The sequence below is a fragment of the Chanos chanos genome, chromosome 5 (genome assembly GCF_902362185.1).
Source record: "Chanos chanos chromosome 5, fChaCha1.1, whole genome shotgun sequence".
Lineage (NCBI taxonomy): Eukaryota > Metazoa > Chordata > Actinopteri > Gonorynchiformes > Chanidae > Chanos > Chanos chanos.
Window position 1 is genome coordinate 16,496,124 of NC_044499.1, and position 24,766 is coordinate 16,520,889.

The window sequence follows — 24,766 nt, forward strand, 5'->3', positions numbered from 1 at the left end:
TCCTAGTAGAGCTTTGTTTTTAAAGACGTAATTAGCTTGCTTATGTGCGCTGTTGTTTGTGTATACAAGTAAAATAGATACGCTAACCGTTGCGTTTCTTTAACGGTCCGCTCTCCACCAACTAAGCTCAAGGTAAGCTAGTTGATAGTTTTATTTACTAGCTCGAGCCACTGCGTCGCGAGCCGGGCGAAATGCCACTCCTGTTTCAATGACCAGTGAAGTCTGTCAGTTCTCGCTTAAATGAACAGATAATTCTGTGTTTACAAATTGCTTCTTTATTGTAGGTTAAACAGAAAGACGTTTATGTATTTCTTATGCTCAAGTCAGTGAAATGTTGCCATGTAAAACAACTGCGCTAACTTTACATGAACTGTCTTATAGGCTGCGCAAGCCCTGAGGCCTGTTCGACAGGGTACAGACTGTTCAAATAGTTCTAAGTGAAGTTTGCAAGCAGACCGAGAGCGTCAGTCGGCCTGGTAGGAAGTCAGTAGCTTTTCATGTATGAATGAGATTATCAGCAAATATTTGTCCTTGTAATTTATCCAGCTGGTCGTTTTAAACTCGACGCTGAATTTACTAGCTCGATAAAAAGGCAAAAAAATATGGAGGAAGGCACAGATTTGTGTAGTTGTCAAGTTAGACAGTGGTGATTTAATTACGGAAAGTGAAGTTATGCAAAGCCTTTAACATCACTGTAAGTGCGAAGTAATGCCATATATAGTAAATTAATGCAGTGACTGTTTACATCTTTCTTCATCTAAGAGCACACAAATCGACTCACCATGGCGGATCCAGATACCGATTTCACCAGCGGACATTCTGGGGCTTCCGAAACGTTCCCCATGCAGTGCAGTGCTCTGCGCAAGAATGGATTTGTGGTGCTGAAGGGACGCCCCTGCAAGATAGTGGAAATGTCAACTTCCAAGACCGGCAAGCACGGTCATGCAAAGGTATAGTTGTCGGCCACTTACATGAATATAAAGTAATAATACTAGGAATAACTGGCTGAAATGTGATTGAAGAACAGCAATACACTAAATGCTCTGTGCAACATTTTCTGCTTTTAGGGCTTAGAAAAGACCCCTCTATAAATTAAGGTACCAGTTGCAAGGGCATTGGGTTGTAGCATGTGAGATGTCACAGGAAATGACTTTGTCCCTCAGGTGCACCTGGTGGGAATTGACATATTCACTGGCAAGAAGTATGAAGATATCTGCCCCTCCACTCACAACATGGATGTTCCTAATACTCGGAGACAAGACTATCAGGTGAGCTATGTCCTTCTCACTTTAATCCAGTAAGTTATATGTCACATGCTCCAAGGAATCAAAAACAAAACAAACCCAATAGAAAGTCTTTTTCACTGATTGTCTTTAAAGATTTTGCCATGTAGGCACTTTAAAATAAGACAAGTTGCTCTGTGACTCAATCTGGTACGACTGTATACCGCTGAATGTTCAGTATTTTATATGTGAAATATGCTTTTTAATGTCCTTTGATCTGACTAACTGTAAGGGTGTCTTCCTATAGCGTTATCCACAGATAGTACCCAACACACAGAATATTTTTTTCACCATATTCATGAACTTGTAAGGAGAAAGACAAAATATATGTTTTAAAACATAAATGTATGGTTGTGTGGTCAATTATGAGATCCGCGGAACCATGATTGTTGTGTATTACTGATAAAAAACTAAGGAGAAAAGTTTTCTCTTGGACTATGTGGCAAGCTTTGTATGATCATTTTGCCTTCTGTGTCACCCTTTCATGCGTAGAATAAAGTGCAGGATCCATCGCTGAGAAACTCATCTCATGTTCTTGTTGTGAGTGTTGTTTATAACGTTAACATGTTGTTTTTGCCCCCATCCCGTGTGTTGTAGCTGCTGGACATTTCCGACGGCTTCCTATCTCTGTTGAAAGAAAATGGGGACGTACGTGATGATCTGAGACTGCCCGAGGGTGACGTGGGAAAGGAGATTGATGCCAGACATGAGGCTGGGGAGGAAATTATGGTGAGTGTCTGCCTTTTTCTGTGATACCTATCTTAATTGTTCTTTGGTGTAGTGGTTAAAGGATATGCTCCAAATAAACAGCTTGTGTTTTTCTTCCTTCCCCAAACTCTTTCAGAAAGCTGCATACCATGAAATCTTTCAACCAGTCAGGGAACAAACCTCAGTATACGTCTAAATTCTTTTCTGTTTAAAACAATGAAATGATTAGTAATCAGGTTTTCCTGGAACTCCCAATTTTGAATAAATTGAAAACAGTGTATTTTGGTGCATTGCATTTCCTGATGTCAGGAATGGGGAAAATTCTGCTTACGTTCTATGTATGTTTCACAAATGTATGTGTCAGTTTATATTTTGATGAAGACTGAGATGTTTCGTGCAGGCTAATTCACATATTCATATTGCATTGTATTGTGGCATAAGTGCATAACATGTTAAGCTCCACATATCTAGTGAACAGGGTGCAGTCATAATATAGGGAATTTATTTAATGTTTATATTTATTTTTATATGTTTAGAAGCAGTGCCAACTCAGAATTCATTTTGGGGTATTGTATAAGCCGCAGTACAAGTCAAAGACAGCCTTATAACAATGGGTGCTTTTGCATGTCAGGTATCATTGGTGACTTAGGTAGGTCTCTGAGTCATTTATGGTTATTTAAAGAGATGCCATTCACTTTTGTTGAGGGTTTTTTAACAATTTGTGAGAGAATTTATACTGCACAAAGCTGAATTCCTCTGGAGATCAGTGGAATATATCCAAGCAGTTTGGCTTAAGCTTTGCAAAATAGCAGTTATTTAAAGTTCAAGTCTTGAACCCTGATGCAAAATTAGGACTGGTTTACGATACAAATTGGTTGACTCTTGAAGGATTAATATTTTCTCTATATCCTGGTCAAAGGGAGATATGAAATTGCTGACTTTTCACAGTTAGAGTGGACGTAATGCTTCTTGTCTGCTCTCTCAGATCACTGTGCTGTCTGCCATGGGAGAAGAGTGTGCTGTCGGGATCAAGAACATAACCAAGTAAAAAGAGAAGGGCTGGCCGCTCAGACTGAGGCCTGCACTACAGATCTTACATTTGCGTTCCAAATGTCACCAAAGCTATGGCCTTCACAAACAACCTCAAATTGTTTCTGTTTATCCAAATCCGTGCTGGACCTTTATAACTGTCTCTTTGGCTAATGATTGATTGGCATGTTCTCAAATCACTGAGGTTTTTCTTTTTCTCTCCCTCTCTCTCTTTTTTTTTTCTTTAATTCCATCCGTTAGACTTCTTAATTCCATCCGTTAGGCTTCCATATTCCAGCTTCCCTGCTTAACATTCCTCACCAAAAAGGAATCCATTTGTATTGTTCTGTTGACCTGTTAACATTAGGCTTGTTGGTTAGCCACTATGGTCTTTGAACACATTTTAGACTGATTTTATTTGTAATGCCAGCCAAGCCATGGACAGTTAGCACTTTAGATTAGTCTTAGAGAAGATTAACCAATTCACCATTGCATTAAAAAAAAAAGAAAAACCTCTGTGATTTGTTCAGATGCCAGTCTGTTTTCTTTTAAATCAGTTAGCAGCCATCGCAGACCACTTGGCGATGCACGATTACCTCTCTGAATGACACTGACTAGTTGGCCAGCGTATGGCACATCCACATCTGTGTCAAAGCCTGTGTAAACCTCTGCTAGGTAGGCTTTCTCTGAATGTCGCTTTGACACCTCGCTGCATGCTGGGGAGGAAGTCAACTAGAGGCAAGGGTGATGACAAGTTCTCTTTTTATTTTCACTCGAGGCCTTTGTCACCAGACTGAAGACTTAAATAAGAACAAAAAAGAAAAATGAAGAAAAAAAAAAAAGAGAAAAGTTTTTGTTTGTTTGTTTCCCTTTTGGTATTTTTGAGATCGTCAAGCATCCTGCGCCCTGCTTAATATGTCGGTTGAAGTTTGAGACATGCTTGATGCTCGGCCCATAGTAGATGATTGAGAATGAGGAAATGTTGATTATACTGCATACTGGGTAGATTGGCTGACTAAATCTGAGTTTGCTGTGGGTTATCCAAATTGAAGCCGTGCTTAATCTTTGCGAGTGGAAGTGAAAAGTAAAACAATATATTTGCAGCCTAAATGAAGCCTTGTATATTCTCAGCCCTTACACAGAGAAAAATCATTTGCGAACCTTCTCACTTGTCATGGGTTGGGTGATAGCCTGAATTGACTGGTCACTTGCGTTAAATTTCGAAAACCTAAGAGTGGCAGGCAAACTTCTCAAGACCACCGATAAAAGCAGTCTTCCTAAAGCCATAATTTGATGTCCTACACGCCCAGACATTGGGATTTTTTTTTGCAGAATCAAGTAGAGTACAACTTAATACTCGACTGATTTGATTAACTAGACTACCACTTATTTTTCCAAGCTAATATCTAAAGAAGGTTTAGGATCTCTCTCTTTCATTTAATTGGTCTCTTTGTAAGGGGAAGTCACAGAGTCTGTCAATGAACAAGCAAATATCCCTGGCAGTTTCATTGTTTTGGTTATCAAGACTGGTTTCATCCATTTCTACATGTTTTTTTTTTTTTATCCCCCTCTTTTCTTCTTTTGTATGTGACGAGCCTCCTGCAAAATTGTATGCAAGGGTATGCTGTTTATACCTCCCATGGAATGACTGTTTTTAGCCTTTTTATATAGCATTGATAATGTCTTCATATCCCTTGTCGAAACATTCCTTTTGATTTTAATTTACTATGTCTTGTTTTTTTCCTGTAGACCTGAAGTTTGTTTTATATAGATTGAGGTGTTACATTTTTGCTTTTGTGACTGATCCTAGTGTTTCACCCAACCAAAAGCAATGCATGCATAACAGCATGCGGTAAAGATTGTCTGCTTTCTCTTCTCTCTAGACAGCACTTCATTCATACAGGGCTACTGACAAAGCACAAGCATGCAGCTGATGACTCACAGTTCCTTTAGCCTTTTCATTATTCCCTATCAAAAATATCTCATCTACCGATCTGGTCAAGATGTAGTGCACCAACATTGTTGTGCACAACAAGAAAACAACAACAAACAGAAAACACAACAAGAAAACAACAACAAACAGTGGCACGAGGTCCTTGTTGTTTAAAATCTTGCTGCTTTTCTATCCTTGAGTACCTGTTTACCTGATGTGCTTTAGTAATAGTGTTAAAAAGAAAAACGTTCACTTTCAGCCCACATGACGCTATTCTAAATGACTTTGTCATGCTTATTTTGGACACTGCTTTACATTGAACAGAAATGATCACCATGGTGAATATAATTCTTACTGTTTTTTCCCCCTGATTCAAACGCTGGGATTCAGAAGCAAGATGTATCTGATCCTGAAGGTCACCTTGAATGGTCTTAATCGGGTCTAGGTAATCTTCCCTCTGCAGGTATACAGGCTTTTTTTTTTTCTCCATCCCTAGACACGCTCACTGGATTGAGCTTATCATGGTTCAGTTCATCCATGCTAGATCAGAATAAAAGCATGCATCGTTGCATCCCTGCACGGTGAGGTTTGCCTATCCTGACGAAGGGGAATGATCCAAACAATTGGCCTCATGCCAAACCAGACCTCAACCTGTTGACGGCACAGAATGGTTTGTCCTCTGACCAGTCAGAATGGCATAGATTTTCCATTCTCTTTGTCCTGCCTGAGACAGTGGCTTGGCTCCTGGATTGGCATTGGGACGTAGTGTCCATGCTCAGTGGCTTCAAAAGCATCTCATGACTTCCAAAATTTAGTCGGGTACTTTTTTTTTTTTTTTTTTTTTTCCTCTTTGTATATTTGTTTAGTTTTCTGTCAAATGTATGACTGGCTCTTACACTAAGAAGTATGAAGAGTTTTTTCATGGCTGTTGTTCAGACGTTTAGTGCTTACTTTTGATACATGTTTATTGTTTTGTATGTATGGTTGCACAGTTTGAAAAAAGAGATGGGGAACAAGTTTTCTTTATCTTTACTCTCTTTTTAATTACTCCAGTTGTTCATGTTGAATCTTGATTGTTGTGTTTGATACAGGGGGCAGGAGAATTCCCCCCTTAATGTATCATTAGGATTATGTTTAGCACTACCATCTGTTAATGCTTTCGTTGTGTTATGCTTAAAAAAACAAAAAAAACAAAAACATAGACATACCTCGGCTAGGTACCCAGTTGTCAGAGCATTAAGGAAAAGAAATATTTTCCAGTTTTATACATATCTTGTGTGCTATCTATAGCAGTCAAATTTAGATTTGTTTGATTTGATGCTTCAGAAAAGTAGCTTAAAAGTTGAGCTTACATTTTACTTTACTGCTAATAATCGGGTATTATCTATTGGCTTTTTCAGTGCGCAACTCACTTCAGGCAAATTAACTTGGTTTGCTAAATGGGGCATTGTATCCCCTTATTGCAGAAAAATTACCTAGACTGATTTATGAATATCTTGTATTTTTTCCCCCAAGTACGCATATCTATTTTGACTTTGGAAATATCCACACAGTAATATTGACTTAACCTGTGCATGGTAGATGTGACTCAGACTAGAGGGAGAAGTAACTTGGAGCTCTACTGGAGCCTGAAGGCAGTATTGCAGAACTTGAACACTGACATTTTGATCTTTAAAGAACAGGGTGACTCAGGTTTATAGTGTTCAGATGACATGCACATGACAGTACAGACCACAGTTAAATGCATTTGCTTTTAGTAGCTCTTCATATTCTTGTTGACCAATGTAAAAGTTTATGAGGGTCCCTGAGTTCTGGTCTTAGTTGTTACACATTGATTGGCAATTGCTTTTCTGAATCAAATTTTTTTTTTTTTGCTGCTGCTGTTTTACTAAGCAGGGCTGCTCTCTGAGACTGTAGGCTTGACTTATTATCCTGCAAAATGTGTTCATTTTCTGGCAGCGCTTTTCTACTGGACATTTTTATGGTGTCCAGCCAAATTGTCAGTCAGCTGGCTTTTTATTCACGTCTCACTCAGTCTGAAATTGAATAGATTTGACCTCCAGCTTTCTTTTGCTGTCAAGTCATGGCTATTTTGTCCAGTAAGCTGTTTCAAGAGTCAGCCCAACTGTCAGTGACAAACGGCTAAGATCAGAACCATTTCTGGACCGGTAGAGCTTCAGAAGGAATGTACTGAATCCTGTCAGAACAGATTGGTGTTTGTTTTAGGACAATGGTTATTCTTATTTACATACCCCTGGTATGGAACAGATGGAGAAAAAAATGAGAAACAATTAGCAATAAACTTACAGAGAAAACAAAAATGGGCTATTTGTCTCTTTTGTCTCAGAACACACACTTCTTTCTCTTTGCTGTCTCTACCTTATTTGAGAGTGACCCTTTCATTTTGTTTATGGGATATTCAAGCAACGAGTTCTTGTCATTGCTCATTTCTTACATTTGGGACAACATAACATACAGTAATAATCCAATGTAAAACTGAGATCTGTTTATGGGGACACCTATATTCTTAAGGCGTGAAATTCACTGGGGTGGGAGTTTCCTGAGAAGTTTTTAATTTACCGATTCTAAATCACTGGGCTCCACAGATACTGATGAGGAAATCAAACTTTAAACCCAAATTACCTGAATGCCCCTATCGCTGTTTATTCTTAAAACGATGTATTAATTTCCAGATGATGTCATCTCGTTTGTCTGCAGGGTATCTGTTTCCCAGTGATGACAGTGAAGTCATTACCAGACATAAAGGTGGTTGTTGTTGGGATCCAGTGCCTAAACAAATGCATTAAAATGCAAAACAAGTGTGTTTATTTCAACAGAGAGCTTTCAGAAGTCCGTGGCATGCTTTAGAATAGGCTTCAGCACTTTGTTACAGTTAGCGCACTTAGTTTTTTGTACTCAAACCGCTCTAGTAAAGTCAGGGTATGTAATTCAGAACATTTATTGTACACATATCACTTTGATAGACCAGAGTTACTGTTTCACTTGCCTTGTTCTGTGGTCTTGTTAAGAGTCAGTGTGTTGGGATGAGGAGTCAAGAAAAGCCCAAACTGCTTCCTTCCAGCCCAGCGTCACTCCTTTCACGAGCCTTTCTTATTGTGTCTGGCTACTGTCCCAGAACGCCTTATGAGTTAATATGTGCACTGCCGCAGACAGGAAAGACCAGAACAGCCACCAGCTGAAAGGCAGGTGGAGAGGCCAACCGCACAGTATAGCCTACTCCTGTTTTTCTATTCTCCTAACCGGTAAGAGAAACATCACTCGTTCTGCATTCTGCCGTGGAAGTTGCACGTCATGTTTTCAGTGTATACATGAAATTGCTATTTTAAGGAAAAGAGAAGAAAATGCACCGTTGTTAAATAGTAATGTACTAGTGTAAAGGCAACATAAACAAAAGACTTAAAAATAACCCCAAAAAACGGATCCGTTAATAGTGAATGCCTCGCTGCCATAAGCAGAATCTGGGCTGGATCAGTCTGCAGTGAAGTGCTGACTTTGAAATGACTTTGAATGTTGCTACCACTTTCCTTCTAGTCGTTTCCAACCCAGATGCCCTTGGCATGCTCTCGCTGAAGGCACTGTCTCTTTCCCGAGGCCAGAAATTCTGTAAAGTAGGTCAGATAAGGCCTTCACACTTCTGCTGCCTGCCAACTGCTGATGTCGGTCGTAGGCCTGTCGTTAGAGCGGCTCAGGATGGGCCATCAGGATATGGTGTTTGACAAAATGTGCTCTTAGAGCTGGCTTTTAAAATGTCCACAAGGATCTGGAGCAATATAACCAGTTATCTGAAACATCTTGTAGAAAGCTTTACTGAAACTTAGTGTATCTACTGAAATAAGCCTTAAAAATCACGATATTTAAATTTCCTTTTAAATTTAATTATTAATTTAAAAAAAAATCAGATCTGAAATTTTGCTGCTTTCAAAATCTTTCCATACACCCTCTTAGAAAGGGACTGTGACCTCTCCCCTTCAGAGTCTTTCTGAAATATATTCAAGAAAAATGTACACTGGTTCAAAGTGACACCTTTTCCACAAAAAAAAGTCAGTAGTAAAAGATTATTATAATGATTTTTTTATGATGATCATATACTGCAGTGATGGATAATAAAGAGAGAAGATTAGTAGACATTACATTAGCCAGTGTCTCCCAGAAGCAGAACAGAAGACTACCCAAGCCATGGTGAGTTAGTAGTATTTATGATAAATGAGCTCTGTGGCCACTAGATGGCAGTGTAATATTGCACTTAGCGAACAGCCAAGACAGAACCATAGTACACAGCCTTGAACAACCCTACTAAAGCTGTGTTTGCTGACATTCTTGCAATGTTGACTATATGCATTTTTCCTCAGCTATTCTCCTCCCATTTGTTTTTCCCCATTAATGTTTGTGATGTCAAGACATCAGAATGGCCTTGTTAGGTTCCAAAGGAAAGGGAAGTAAGGACAGGTGCCGTTTATATTCCACGGCTCCGAGCCACTCAGAGCCAGAGACTAGAGCACTGATTCAACGCAGATGTAGCTCTGCTCATGACCCCTGACTTGGTCTATATGAGAAGTGCTTTCATTACTTTCAGCCCCATAGGTACCGCATGAGTCACAAAAACACAGTCAACTGCCAGTCAGCTGCTTGAGCATGAGGTAAACATGTTGAAAACCCTAAACTGTCCTAAACGTTGTACCATTGTATCCATTCACCATGGAAAACCTTGAAACAATGTATGAATCAACAGATAAAATTCTTTTGAGCAAGCTTCTTTTTTTTTTCTTTTTCCCTGTTACTCAGGAAACCACATCTCTGTGTGCGGGATTAAATATCACTGGTTCAGTACTGAACAGGTTCAGTAACATCGTTTACATCAAATCTTTTTGAAAAAGAGAGAGAGAAAGAAAGAGAGAGAGAGAGAGAGAGAGAGAGAGAGAGGGAGAGAAAAAAATTTGAGCTCTTTGTTCATTTTGGTTCATTTTGGGAACACCTCCGTCCCCCCCGTCCCCTTCCAAAAAAGACCCATAAAGTTCCACTCAGTGGGCAATGTCCTTATTTGGTTCAAGTAGCTGCTGTTACCACTTCCTGGCGTGTTTGGGTGTAGCTGGATGTTTAGAAGTTGGGCGAGGTTGACCTTGACCCACACTCACAGGGCCACCTGCAAGCCCCTGAGCTGCTGGAGGAGTGACCTCTGACCTATGGTTTGGACTCAGACTGTCCCCTGTTAGACACTGTCGTGCTTTGTTGCAGAAAATGAGAGTAGCGTCTGAAACGAGATTGAAACAAGCTAAGCCCTCCAGCAATTCAAAACATACTTTTTTCTAGTATTTTCCTTTCCTGGGGGTCACTATAGTATGAGTCACCGAGCTGGTTCGGAAACAGCCAGAGCTAATGCAGACCAGCCCCGGTCATTCTTCCTGTCATTTCTCTGTGCTGCCAGACCTCTTCCTTTAGGAATGTTTAAGGTGCTACATACTGGGAATAGGACCTTTCTAGCGACAAACTAGATGCAGATGTTGCTGTGCTGTTGAGACCAGCTTTTCTTGTTCTCTCTTAAGTAAAGGCTTTTTGATCATGTGAGTTTGTGATGAAAATTTTAAAAACGCTGTAAGAGGAGTGATATGACGACCAGTACAAGGCCCCTGTAAGAGTGCTGTACATTTCCAGCTTCTGTTTTTGCTCCTCCACTTGCCCCTTATATAATTATGATGATTCACAAATTTATTAAAACACGGCTGACAGAACTCTTGCTTCCAAAAATGAAATGGTATGACTTTTTTTTTTCATGCTCTTTAAAACTCAGACACAATTACTTGTTACCCCGAGCAGACAGAAAGGACTTTTGTATAGTGTATCCAGATGAGAGCGGGAGGCAGTGGTATGATGTAGACTGAAGAACTGTGCTCTGAAAACACTGGCCTTACTTATGGTCTCCTGTATACAAGAGGGATGTTGTTGGTAAAACCCGGCCCCTTTTGAAGTCCCTGCACTTCACATGAGGTGGGGTCAAAAAAGAAAAAAAAACCAGCACGCAGCTATATGAAGAAACTGTGTTTAATAAAACGTAACTTACCGTAGGATTAAATTTATATCCTGCATATTCCTTTGAGCACACGCACGCAGCCGGCCCTCGTATAACAAATATCCCAGTGGAGAGGTTTCTCCTCTTGTTTGGGAACCAGTTTCAGACTATTCCACAGCTCTGGTGTGGTTTTGGGGGTGGGGGGTGGGGGTGGGGGGGGGGGAATCAGACGATACCCTTTTAAGAGCTGGTATGGTAATTGAATGAGATATTCTTCAGGCTCTCAGCCATTGTTTCCCTAGACTGTGTAATCATTGGAATCTGCTTTCATGTTCAGTGAAGGAGAAAAACGTGGTTTGGCTCACACGCTGTCTCAGGTGTGTACGGAAAGTTGTTATGTAAGCGCTACTATTGAGTTGTAACAGTGTGAGAGGGGTAAATCAACAGAAATGATGGAATGTATTAAAATCCAACCGTCGTGTCCTCTCTGGGTAAGTTTATCCCTTGAGTAAGTCGCTAAAAACAACATTCACAGTCCCTGTTGTCTTGGATTGCCAATTAATTTGTTTTGAAAAGTTTAAAAACAGTCGTAGCAATGCTGTCTTAATGTGTTATGTGTGTCAGGGCTCAGATAGTTTTGTTTCACTATCTGCTGTTTCTGGGCAGATGCTGTGTTTTATCAGGACTTCCTGACCTTGGTCTGGGAATATTTTTCTTTTGTTCCTGTTGACCAACGACTTGTGCATAGCTTTCATATTTTCAGGGAGTCAGCTATAAAAAAAAAAAAAAAGAAAAGAAACAAAAAAAGAGAAACAACCAAAAGAACTGCTTGCAACTTGAATTTAACGTTGACGTTGAATTTAACATTTTAAAGAGGCGACTCGGTCTTCCAGCTCAGACCTGATTGGCATTTCCTCTGCTGACCTCTTTCTATCCAGGCTTTTTAAGGTCACGGGCCGCAGCCACATACTCAGACAGAGAGTATCAGATTCTGTTGTCAGAGATGGTTACTCAGGGGAGGAAACCGATCACAGAGGAGTATTGTGAAGGCAGTGCGGTGGCCGCTTCACTGGTTTTTCTTCTGTCGGGCGCTGCTCTTTTATCAGAACAGTGTGTGCTCTTCTGCGGGGGAGCTGTGACAGTCGGGGCTGCCTGCTCCCGTGACTCGTAACGGTCTCGAGACCTCCACCTCCCTCTGCCGCGCCGCCTCTTTGATGTGACCGGCCGGCAACCGTGGAAGGTGAAGCTCCGGATGAGGGGGGGGGAGGGGGGTGTTGGTTGTTGAGGGTTTTTTTTTTCTCCTCGTTTTCTGGGAAGTACGTTTATTGAATTTAGATTTAATGGAGTGAACATGTGAAAAAAAAAAAAGGGAAGATTGTGATCGTTTATCATTTTGAAAGTATTCCGGGAGAAGTAGTCTTTTAAACGGCCTCCTTTTGTACTCTTATGTTGATGTTAACATTAAAGCAACAGTGGGGCCAAGGCAGAGTGCTTTTAGAAATAGATTTGTAACAACAGAATTGTTCATCTGAGACCTGGACTCACAGCGGTACATTTCTATCTTGGCCCAGAACACGATGACTGAGAGCTGAGCCTAACTGTACCAAGACGTGACTGATGCAATGCAGCTGTACGGGCCTTCAAAGACTTGGCTCTTAGCAGAGATACTGATGAGCCTCAAAGTTTGATTGGTAAAATCAGTTTGATGCATTTTGTAATAATATTTATCCCACTTGTATATACTTTGTGAGTAATATGTGGACAGAAAAAATAAAATCCACTCTCTTTGGTGAATTCATGTTTTGGGATCGCTAGCCTGAGAAATAGTTTCACACTGCATATCAGTCACTCAGACAATTTCTAAAGCCTAATGCTTTAACCTTTGCCATCCAACACTATGAACATTTCTTTCAGCCGTAGAGAAAACAGTGTGAAAGTAATAATGTTCTTTCAAATGCAATTTCAGTGTACAAAGTTACATCAGTGTACTCTTACACTGTACTCTTACATCAACTGCCTAAATAAAGCACTGGAGCATCACTAATACATGCATTGCTTAGTTGTTCCCTTTTGTGTGTGTGTGTGTGTGTGTGTGTGTGTGTGTTTGGGGGGGGGGGGGGGGGGGGGGGGGGGGGTAGTAATCAGCACTAGATTTGGTAAGTTCAGTGGGTGATCAGAGGAGGAAAGTCCCTTCTGTTAACCGGTTCCAAAAGGGTCTGTCATAATTGGATAAGAGAGCTGCTCTGGTTGGCTCTACAGGCCCTCACATTCCTAAGTGGTAAAGGGGTTTAGAGCCCAGACTGATTTAGCAGGGCTCCACATCTAAAGCTTGCCTGTTCCCACAGACCCGTAGGCCTTTGCACACTCTCCGCAGGTCGTGTCCAAAAGCCCAGCTGCTCTGCAAACACCACATTCTTTTTTTCCCTCCCAAAAAATCAGGCAGGCATTTCCTGAGTCCAGTGTGGAGCCTCCTTAATGGAGATTTGTTGTTCTCTTTTGGCTCAATCCAATGTTCTCAGTCCACCACCGTGCGTTGTTCTGCGGGCCGACACGTTTGTGCTCCACAAAATATCCTGAGTCTCTTCTTACATGCCCATTTCAGCCACATTCTTACGTAAGTGTGGAGAATATTCTGATTTGGTTTTATCGTGGGACAAAAGAGAAGATTCACTATGGTTCTTCTGCTCTGTGTAGACAGAAGGTCAAAATTCAATATGAGTCTAAAACCGTGTTTGAAAAGTCACCCCCTCGATGAAAAGTATGATTGTTCATTGCTCTAACTGATAAAAGTTTTTCATCATGATAAATCTTTGAATTGATTGCCCACAATGACTGCTTACATATCACTTTTCAACATAATTACACAACAGTCTTTCCTCTGATGTTTTATCTCCTCTCTGGGGAAATTTCATATTTCAGTTTATTTCATTTTGAAATGAAAGGGATTAACTGTAAAATTGCAAAGCCATTTGAAACATTTGCTTCTTCTTTTCATGTATAGTTGAGCTATGTTTTGAATACTACAAAAAAAAAAAAAAAATTAGCGGCAAGGGAAAATTATTTTATCTCACACTCAACAAAATAATATTTGATTTCAGTCAGACGTCAGAGTGGCCCTTTTTAAATTCCTAATCTCAGACTTTCGTAGTTTACAAGAAACCGTGTTCTCTTTGTACATTTGGAGTGTTTCTTGTGCACCTGTTTTTACCCTTACTGAAAGCTCATTTTGTCTTTGCCCTGTGGATTTCTTAAGAATCTTTCAGATGCCCCAAAGCACTGTCAGAAAAGACACCCCCCAACACACACACACACACACACACACACACACCTCTCCCATTCCCCCCAGTCTGAGCACATCTGGCTCTGTGTGCTTTACCGCTTTACCAGTAAATCAATAAGAGAGAGAGAGAGAGAGAGATGGGAGGCTTAGAGGGGTGGCTGTATTGAAACCAGATGAGGGGGAATCTCTGGGAAGACTCAAGGGAAGCTCCAATTGGAGATTCAGGAATCATGTTTCCAATCTCCGCTCCACCCCATCCGTCTACCCCTCATCTTGTATAATATCTCTAACAGGTGTGTACTTTTCAACTCAAGTATTAATTAATAATTAGAGATGGCACTTTTATTAGGTGTCTATGTAGCCTATCCTTATTGGAATCCTCAGCCTTCAAACACTGTACTACTCATTTTAGCAGAAACTGCAAGAAATGTTTTCATTTTTTGCATCGTGGAAACCATTCTGTATTTTGAGAATTTTCATGAGAGTAATCAGAGAGTGGATAATATCCTGCAATATCTTGTGAATATGTTACATTTCGAAATACAGTACTAATCACTTCAGAGTTCAGAGTCTGATACCACAGAAAAAAAAACGGACTTTCCCCAAGTACCAGCTGGTCCAACTGTGACACACTAGTTTTAGCAGTACAGAATATAATTTGTCACTGAGACATTAAACAAATGTTTACAGACTGGCCTAGCACTGAGTCATCTTCTCCAGTTTTCTCCAGTTCTGTGGAATAGCACTCTTATCATTTCCTGGCATGAGTTGGTTAGAATGAGTGACACAGACTAAAGGCAATACTGTGGCACAGAGACAGCAGGCCTACTACAAGGCCATTGCAGATAAAAAAAAACAACAAAAAAAACAATTAAGACCTAACCTGATGTGTGAAGGTCACCATTTTACAGAGCTATGCAGAAAAGTGATAAGATAGAACTGTTTTTGCATTTTGACCCAGTAAAGTGCTACATTTCTAAACTAGTGTTCTCAAGGATGATCTACATTGAACGCTCTGTGGGGGAAGGAGAGAGAATTTACAGCGAGCCACAGTTACTGTCATATTTTCTCAGGCTATTATTCAGTGTTCTCAGACGGACCATAACGCCACAACAAGAAAGTGCTCACAGTGCTTCAGTTCCTATCTTCCCTTCTACCCGCACACTGGAACAAAAATACTAAAAATACAACCAATTTTTTTCAATAGTTTCTGCAACAATAACTACATTTGCTTTATGGCAAACCCAATCATTATATTACATGAATTATGAAATAATGTGTAATTCATTGACACAAGGGAAGGGGGAGGGGGGTGTAATTTGGTAAATGTCTTTTACATAAGCGAACCTGTGTGTGGTATGAAGAATATTTGTGTGCTCAGACTAGTTTGGACTGCTTCAGTCTGACTCAATGTGATGTAGGCCTCGTTCAAAGGAGATGAAAATCAAGGGCATATGTTCGGTTTGTTTGAAGAGCCGATTCGGCGTGGAGTTAAGAAAATAGAGCTGCCCTGGAATACAGTACGTGTGGGTCGGAGGTCGAAACTCCTGTGGGATGGGCAGGAGCTTCAGGACCGAGCAACAGGAAGCGGATGACCCCAGGAACGCATCATCACCAAAGCAGCTAAAGGTAGTCACTCTGGGACACATCATGTTAACGGACCATTTCAACCATCGCTCACGGTCTTCGCCGAACACGCTGTTCCAATTAAATCTGACATGAGAGTGTCACCGAGAGCTTTGTGCATGATACAACAGGCCCCTGTGGAGACAATGCTCAAAATGAGATGTGGACATTAGGGTGTTTACAGTACAGCTCTGTAATCAACTCTGTGGGCTAAGAGAGAGGCCTCATTTTCAGGGGCTTATAACTTCACAGACATTTGAGCTATTCATACTTTGCCGATGTATAAATTGAAATTAGAGGATTAATACTAATCGATGAGACAAAACAAGTAAAGAGTGTGCTATCGTTTTGATTGGCTATTTTAGGGTAAGGTTTTGTCCGAGGTTTTCTGGGAGTGCACATAAATAGTTCTTACACAGGAGAAAGCCATTTCATTGTTTGGCCATTAGAGAACGAGTGTAGTTCACAAACATTACATCATCACATCTGACACTCTTTCAAAGCTGGGTTGTTAGAGGAAAGGTGACCATCTCCACTCCAGCTCAAAATTACATCATGTTAAACTAGTCAACATATGTCAGATAACACAGATTATACATGAGTTTTAACGATCGTTGTTTGAACTTCGAAGACCTGAACTGGAATTAGAGTTGTTTTAAGCTGTTTATTAGACACCGAGCAGGGTAAGCAGATACAAGTACTCAACCAGTCTCAAAACAATGATACAGCAGCTTGTTCTCATGAGATTAATTGCTGTTCCTCATTAACAGACTCTAGTGGTCAATAGAAAACATGTGAATTCTTAGTCTAACAGCAGATGGCATTGTTATCACTGGCAGTTGGCAGTTTGACTGAATTTACGGATCCGCCCTTTAAAAGAGATTGCACCGCACTGGTGAATGAGAGAAAAAAAACTGTACACACGAGTGAAATGATTTTACATGAGTGATATTTTTCACAGACTGGGTGTTGGCAGACAGTTTTTGGCATATTCCTAATGATGTTACTGATTGCTGAAAACCACTAAAAATAAACTATTCCCTTTTAAAATTAAATACAGTCTTTTACCATTCTTCCTCACATCTGGGCTCCACCTGTACTTACTCAGCTACTAGGTCATTACTGCCAAAAAGCATTCAAGCTGATCATCACCTGCAAGCACTTTTTAGGTAATCAGTTGGAATCCATGACAGAAATTTAAGCTGAAAGACCACATTCATTTGATCGATTGAGCAAAGCCGCTAAAATTGCTATTGAAATGAGACTTTCCTATAGCAAAATCAGCAAAATTATTTTTGAACCTTGGAGTCCACAAAGATCTTTTCATCTCTTTTGTTACGTGAACACAGTCTAATATTTGAGGGAATATTTGGTGTTGCAAACCTGTCAGGATGCAGTGACAATGAATGAGGTGAAACTGCATGACTGACAGTTAACCAAAACAATCCATAATGCCACCATTAACAGAAACGTGTTTCATCTGTAATAGATGCATTTGAACATCACCAAGTTTTTGAGCCCACTGTTTTGCGCTGGGTGAATATACGTCTTATCATTCTGCAGGACACAGACTGACGGCTCTTAGTACAGCTTACACACATTCTAATTTTCTGACAATGGCCTTTATTGTTTTATAAGGTCAAGGCAAGATTGTTGTGCAAAACAAGGCAAAAATCCTTTTCATAACAACCAGACCACACTGACCTAACAACTTCCAGTTTCTTAGCATTGCTCAGTACTTCCTCTTGAGGAAAAGGCAGTGGTTTACCAAAGCTGAGAGGCTCATCGCTAGCCCAGCTTAATGCTTACTTCAGTCTTGGTGGTTACATTTCCCTGAGAGATATAAAGTATATAAGGTATTTTCAGCTCTGTTATTTGCCTTTCTGGGTTTTTTTTTTTTTTTTTCGCTCATTGTTTCATTGGTTTCATCAGAGCCAAGTGTGTCAGGGGTCCACGATCTAATGAGAACTTTTAGGGGAAGGGAGAGATAGAGCCAATCGTATTACAGAATGCTCTTTTGGAAAACACAGCTGCGAGATATCCAGACTCATCTCCTCCAACTTTAAATGTTTTGAAGTAATCGAGGATATCCGTCGTGCTAGGGAAGCCTGTACACACAAACCTGCAATAACATAACACTAACAAGAGACCAGTTTCTTTCAGACTGGTGCCAAGTCATTGTTCCTGAGCCACACCAGTCAAAAAAGGTCTTTGAGACAAAGAATTTATTTGCAAGAATTGCGAAATAGGGTTTCCACTGAAAAGCGGTAAAACAAAATGTAGCCCAGAGCAAAATGGAATATTCCACACAGCTGCTGCAGTTTGCTGATTAAAAATCTCTCACTGGTCTCACTATTGTTTTGGGCCACGTCACTGTCTACTTTGAATAATAAACATCAGTTAAATGTCAAAACAATCTGACAGCTCTCTCCAGTGTTTTCAAAACATGCTCCAGAAATCTTTTGTGGGAATGTGAAACTAGTACGGTTTCTTACGTCTGATAGGGTCAGGGTATTAGAAGGGTTGGAATTATGATTAAGGTCTTGGACTTTTTGCCTTTTTTCCTTCCTTTCATCCAAAACATGTGTGGGAGCAACAGGATGGGACTGTAAGTGTTGAGGGATACCTCCAAGGTGACCCGACGGGTCTGCTCATTGTTCCCTCATCGTGTGCTCTTAATTTGTGACCAAAGTGTTACCAAGCTTACACAGACATCATGATACTAGTAAAGCTGTACCGAATACGCTTTTTGTTCCAGGTCCTCTTTGTCTTGATTGAGTGTGTTTGTGTGTGTGTGTGTGTGTGTGTGTGTGTGTGTGTGCACGCGTGCACGTGTCTGTCTGTCTGTATACCTGTCTGTCTGTCTGTGTGTGCACGTGTGCATGCATGCATGCGTGAGTGTGGGTGTGTGTGTGTGTGTGTGTGTGTGTGTGCTGGTGAGCAGCAGAACACTGAATCAGCCTCACAGCTGAGAACAGAAATGGGGAAGCCCTAATTGAATTAGACTGGGGTGAAATCCTGACTGCCCCTGTAGAAGAGCTCATAGCAGATAGACATGAATGAGGCTTTGGAGGAGAGAGTTTTAATGGAATCTGCCGTTTTTTTTCCCCCAGTAACCCCTGCCAGTCCCACTTATTATCCTCAGACATAGAACATTCCGGCTTGGTCTACAGCGTGATGTGTAATACTCACCAGTGGAGGTGAATGTGTGAATGTACGTGTCTATGTGTGTTTACGTGATGTTGTGGCAGGTTTAGAGTTAACTGACTTAACTGAGGGACATTGTAGGAGCCATGTTTATTATGGGATGTGATGCGGGGCTTGATATCCACTCATGGTAGTCTGAGAGTGATAAGTTTAACTGCATAGACAGTCACAGCCTTCTCACAAAATATACCACATCTGTCAGACTATTCAACCTACATATCCAACTCCAGGGACAGTTCTTCAGTTTCGTCCATCTCATGCACAGACCTCTGGACACACTGTAACAGACTGCCAAGTCTCCTCAGTCTTTCGGATTTTGTTCCATGACATGAGGGTGTATGCATTTGGACTGCGTGGTATGTTGTAATAGGTAACATTCCGTTTGTAAAGACTTTCTCATTGTGGTCAGAGAGATGAATTATTGATCGGGCTGCATGCTGGTCAATTCTGTGCTTGAGTAAACAGCTGGGTCAGTTGAGTAAACAGTTGGGAGATGAATATGCATTTGCCTGTGTGTTTACTTGTTCTCCAAAAAGGCTTTCATGCCTACGATACTATCTGCTCAATGGTTTGGGCCTAGGCCTCAGTATACATTTGACTTGCTGTGTGTTTTGGTCTATTTGTGTTGGCATTGTGAAATGAGAGGGCAGCTGTATCCATTCTCTGGGGTTTTTTTTCCCTGTGGTTTTCTGCTATACCTCTCACACCACACACAGTTCACAACACCACTCACTAAAACCCACAGCAGTTTTGTTATTTTGCTCAACAGATACACTTTCTCCTCAAAAATCTTGAAAGCATGCAGTAATGTCGGTTATAAACTCCCCTGAATTACAGTTGACCTTCACATGATAGTTACCGAAGAAGATTTCAGTCTCATCGTTTGTTAGGTTTGCCCTGTTTACTCTAGTTCAGGCAACACCTTCATACTTTCTTATAAGCCTTTTTGTATCTCCACACTCCCTCTGTGCACATGCCTATAGAAGAAAAGGAATGGACCAGGTGTAAGCTTGATAGCAAGTCATTTAGAGCTGAAAGCTGCATTGAGAAAACATTTTAGAGCTTTGTGGATGAGTAGTGAGGAGGTGTGGTGAACAGAGAAGTATGATGCCTCTTGAAGCCTCAGCTTTGGCCTCTGTGTTGTCAGAGGAATCCCTTGAGTTTTCTGATTTTTCTCTTCAAACTTTGTCCTTGAGCTTAATAGCTCAAACCACAGTAGAATGTCTTTTGAGAAGAAAAAAAATATATATGTCACTGCTCACATCACTTCATTCCAGACTCTTACTTCCCCATCTACTATCATCTTATAATTCCACTATCATCTTATAATTCCATGCTTTAACATTAGCATGTTGGTTAAATGTAAGCTGTTTACTGTTTTGTTTCAAGCAATCTATGTAACAAAACCATACGACTATAAGTTTGACAATTTCACAAGGGCTGAAGCTACATTTACTGTTTTCATTTCTCTACCTACGATTTCATTCCTCATCTTGACTTGCATATTAACCACTCTGTGGATTTATGAGTAACCACAAGCAGGGAGAGCAGAGTGTCCAGAAAGCTATTAAAATCTGTGAAGAAAGAAGGGAAGTAATAAGAGAATCTATCCACACCCTGTTCCCAGGAAAACTGCACTAGCTATTTGTTTAGAGTAATTTGCCCGTGTTGCCAGTCCGTGGCAGCTGCAGGGGTAATATATAACCTCCTATATGGATATTTGCTGAGACTGCAGCTACAGGCTCCACTAGTCCAAATGAAGACCTGAGAGAAAGTCCCTTGCAATACATCCCTACACCTTCCAAGCTAACCTGTTTGAGCTAAATGATTACAGGTTCCTCACAGGACTGTACGGAATCATATAGCCCTCTGACTGACCAAGGTCATCGGTAGACAACGACCTTCTGCCGTACGTGGGATGTGGAGCACAACAGAGTGAACAGACAAAAGGCAGGTTTGAAATTCTGTTTAGCTGTAGGTTCTGATGGCAGGGAGGCGAATTGTTTGTATGCCTGATGGAGAGTCTCTCTTTGATTTTCAGTGGCCACGATCAGTATGAAGACAGCTCAACACTGCAAAACATGTTTTCATACCTGCAAGGAATATGTTAGTAACCACAGATGTATTATAAAGTTGAATTGAAGTCAATGTGGTGACTGAGATTCTATGGTTATGCTTTTACTGGCCTCATTTCTCCATCGCACTGTTATTCCTCACTGTTGGTCATCTCCTCTGGAACCAGTAGAGTCTACAGATCAAAGCACTGCCCCCTGGGGGGCTGGAGATAGAGATAGATTGAATTTTCTGTTGCTGTAACATAAACTCTTTCAAGTTTTGTTATGATTTGAAGTTATGTTATGATCTTTGTAACCAGATGATCAAAGTGGTTAATGGTTTGAGGCGCGCTGTTAGCCCAAGGTACTTCACTGTTATCTTCTTTCTTTACTCGTCACAGTTTTGATTCTGGAGGTTCTCTCTGGTAAATGTCCAACCCTTCCATCTCCATGGAGTATATTTTTAGAAGGAATGTTAGTTTGGGAACATTTTGTTGGCGTAGACGTTTATCCGTCTGCGTGATGGTCCAGTGCCCACCCACATTTTTTTTTTTTTTTTTTTTGATAGACCAGGTCCCAGTCAAATATCTCCCAGCTGCAAAGCATTCGTTTGTTTTCAGTTGGATATGAAATGTGTTCTCGTACTTACTTACGTAGAGTTCACTCTTCATCCAAGGATTTATGCTGTGTAAGTTTAAGATGGAGAAATATGGCTGTAACCGTGATTTTACTCCTTGAGAAAACACACACTAGGCATTATATATTATGTAATAATATAATGTTCAGGGCGCTTGTCAATCAAAGGGCTCAAGCAGTTGTTATGATTGCAAATCATGACTCTCTTTTCTGAAAGACAGACGTAATTGCTTGATAACTATCATTACAGGCTTTGAGTCAGAATACTCGATATTATGTGTAGTTGTACTTCCTCAGGTCTGGCAAGCGTCTCCCGGAGTATGGAAAGAACACAACTGAGGTATTAGGTTTTCTGAAAGAATGAATGTTGTCTTTTCAACAAAGAGGGGCCCTTGTACAGAAAAGATATGTGACTAATATTTCCTCCTTAAGCCTAAATAAACCTGTCTCGGTAGACCTAATCAGAGTTCGCTATCGGAACAAAAAAAACGAAGGCATCTGCGCTTTCAGCAGAACATGGTGTTTGTCTCCTTTCCTTATCGCGGCTCATCTCCAGCGTGAAATGAATAGGGCTTACTCCTTCAGTCCAAGTGCAGCACCAACAGTGGAATGTGGTGAGGGTGCACTTGCCATCCACCAGCCTCTCATTTTCATGTTTTGTTGTTTTTGGGGTTTTTTGTTTTTTTTTTTTGTTCCATGAGTACACTGTTAGCAAGGGAGTCATAGCTGACAAGGGACTATCATCAAAATGTACAAAAGCTCATATTACTTTTGAAATGGAAAAAAAAAAGAAGAGCGAGCACAAAATGCAGTTTGTTATATTCTTCATTCTCTTCATCATAAAAAGAGTTAAGCAGTCTTATATTTCTCCTGTTTCTTTTTTTTCTTAGAAGAGTCAACAGATCTTGTTTCAAAAATGTTAAAAACTTGATATTCAATATTGTAAGGGTTATTTCTGTCGCCTTTGACCTTCTGGTTGCTCGTACAGTTGTGGAAAAAAACGGATTTTCAAATTGAAAACTGATGACGGATTCCCTTTGTTATAGAAATTTGGGCCTCCCTTCACGGGAAAGGTACAATGGCCTACAGCTAAACGAAATTTTAACAAATATCTGGCTCACAATGTCTTAATTCTACCAGAATGACCATAACCCCTGGTCTTGAGCCATCACTGCATACATGAGGAACTTATCTGTTGGCAAAGCATACATTAAGGATTAGCTGTCTTTGATCACTGTAGTCTGTTGTGACCAAACAGTTTTAACATCTACACCAGTGAAACCTGATAGCATCCATATGCTTTGAATGCTCCCCATTTTGTATTAGGTTTCACTGAATTCTCCAGACCTTGCATATTTTGGCCTTCATAGGAGCCCATATCAAATGATTCCCTTTCATCATCAGTAAAACACGTTCTTGTATGTTATTTCCTGAGGAAAAGATCAGCATTACACAATGATAATCAAACAAATCTCATCATGAAATCTTCTACCCTGTACATCTGTATTAAAAAAAAAAAAAAAAAAAAGAGTTACGAAACCTTGTCATCATGCATTGTTACAAGTTTAGGGTAAAAAAAAAAAAAATACAGGCACCATATCGCATATCACCACTCCCCTACTTCGAAGAACCAATCCATAGCTTATTGAAGCTCTAGAAACTATCCATTGCTATCGGGGGTTAGATCTGACAGATCTGCAGTCCACTAAAATGATCTCCATAGATCCACTCGCTACATGCTTGGGGGTAATGAATATGAAAAAAGAACTAAAAAAAGAAAGTCTGTGTCTTCCAGAGAAAGCAAACTCAGTTGTGAAATCTAAGCTCTTAACATGCTCAGTGGAGCCTACGTTCACTCATCAATTACTCATGATGGTCTCCTCAGCCCAGAGTAGCCAGGGAATATTGACGGCAGCGTGAGAACTTTGAACTGTGCTCATCTCTCTCTTATTCAGTCTGCAATCCTTTGGTTTTTCCAAACTGAATGTTGTAGGCTTGCGTTAGTCTTTCAGGGGTCAGGTAGTGAGGGAAAGATGTCAATCAAGTTCCAACTGGGGCTCTTTTGATAAAACTGGCACAGGATGGAATTGTTTCCAACTTTATGTTAGTACGTGGTAAAAGGCTATTTTATCTATGGAAAGGTGAGATGAAATTTAAAAAAAAAAAAAAAAAGGCTGTTTTGACTGGGAATTGGAAAATGGATGGAATTATGCAGTTATTTCTGCCTGTTTTCCAGTGAGTGTGAAATCCCCGGAGGATAGTCTCTGTGATGCATTGTGGTTCACTCCTCGCTATGAAATCATTTGGCCCAAAGCCCTCTCTCCTGCTGCCTCGCCCTGGTTAGGAAACATTCTGTGACTGGAATCAGAGAGATTTTGGACCTGCTACACAACTCTGACCTCTGTGAGGATGGGTGACAGAAATAGAAAAATCACACCACATATGTAAACAATTTTTTTTACAGTTCTAAAGAGTAGCTGTTTGTGTTATGAGTGTAAGTTTTGGAGTAGGAGTTTTGTGTAGGAGTGGTAACATGTGCCAATACATTAGCCTTCTTCTCACAGTTGTAGCTGCAGTAAGCAACCTCCAGTTATGACCTCCATCTGTTCCCCTGCTTTTCTGTTACTCTCTTACAAGACTCTGTGTGTGTGTATGAGTGTGTGTGTGTGTGTGTGTGTGTGTGTGTGTGTGTGTGTGTGTGTGTGTGTAAGCCTGCAAACACACATCTCTCAATTTGGGCTGCAGTGAACACTAAGTGTTGTTTAATGGTTGGAATCTGTGGGTCAAGGTGCCCTCTAGCCATTTGTAGCTTTCCTTGACTCTCTCTCTTCTTCTCTCTCTCTCTCTCTCTCTCTCTCTCTCCCCCCCTCTCTCTCTCTGTCCTTTTCCTTCTTCTCTTGCCTCACAAACATCCAGATTCACTGCTTCTCTCCAGGTTTCAGACATACTGGAGGTGGGCAGCAAACAGGCCATTGTTTGTCCGGG

The 24,766-nt window shown here is 40.6% G+C and overlaps 1 protein-coding gene across 1 annotated transcript; it reads left to right on the top strand.

The window, feature by feature from the left end:
- Window positions 1-385: 385 nt before the first annotated feature.
- Window positions 386-5,778, top strand: eif5a2 (eukaryotic translation initiation factor 5A2). Its single transcript, XM_030774006.1, has 5 exons — window positions 386-476; window positions 763-950; window positions 1,164-1,268; window positions 1,881-2,012; window positions 2,977-5,778. The coding sequence occupies exons 2-5, from the start codon at window positions 783-785 to the stop codon at window positions 3,037-3,039; spliced, it is 468 nt and encodes a 155-aa protein (XP_030629866.1). The 5' UTR covers window positions 386-476; window positions 763-782; the 3' UTR covers window positions 3,040-5,778.
- The last annotated feature ends 18,988 nt before the right edge of the window (window positions 5,779-24,766 follow it).

Excerpts from the sequence above, each read along its gene's own strand:
- eif5a2 (XM_030774006.1), top strand. The coding sequence starts at position 783 with ATGGCGGATCCAGATACCGATTTCACCAGCGGACATTCTGGGGCTTCC. Across the intron at positions 951-1,163 it reads GCAAGCACGGTCATGCAAAG|GTGCACCTGGTGGGAATTGA; the intron begins GTATAGTTGTCG and ends TTTGTCCCTCAG. Across the intron at positions 2,013-2,976 it reads AGGCTGGGGAGGAAATTATG|ATCACTGTGCTGTCTGCCAT; the intron begins GTGAGTGTCTGC and ends CTGCTCTCTCAG.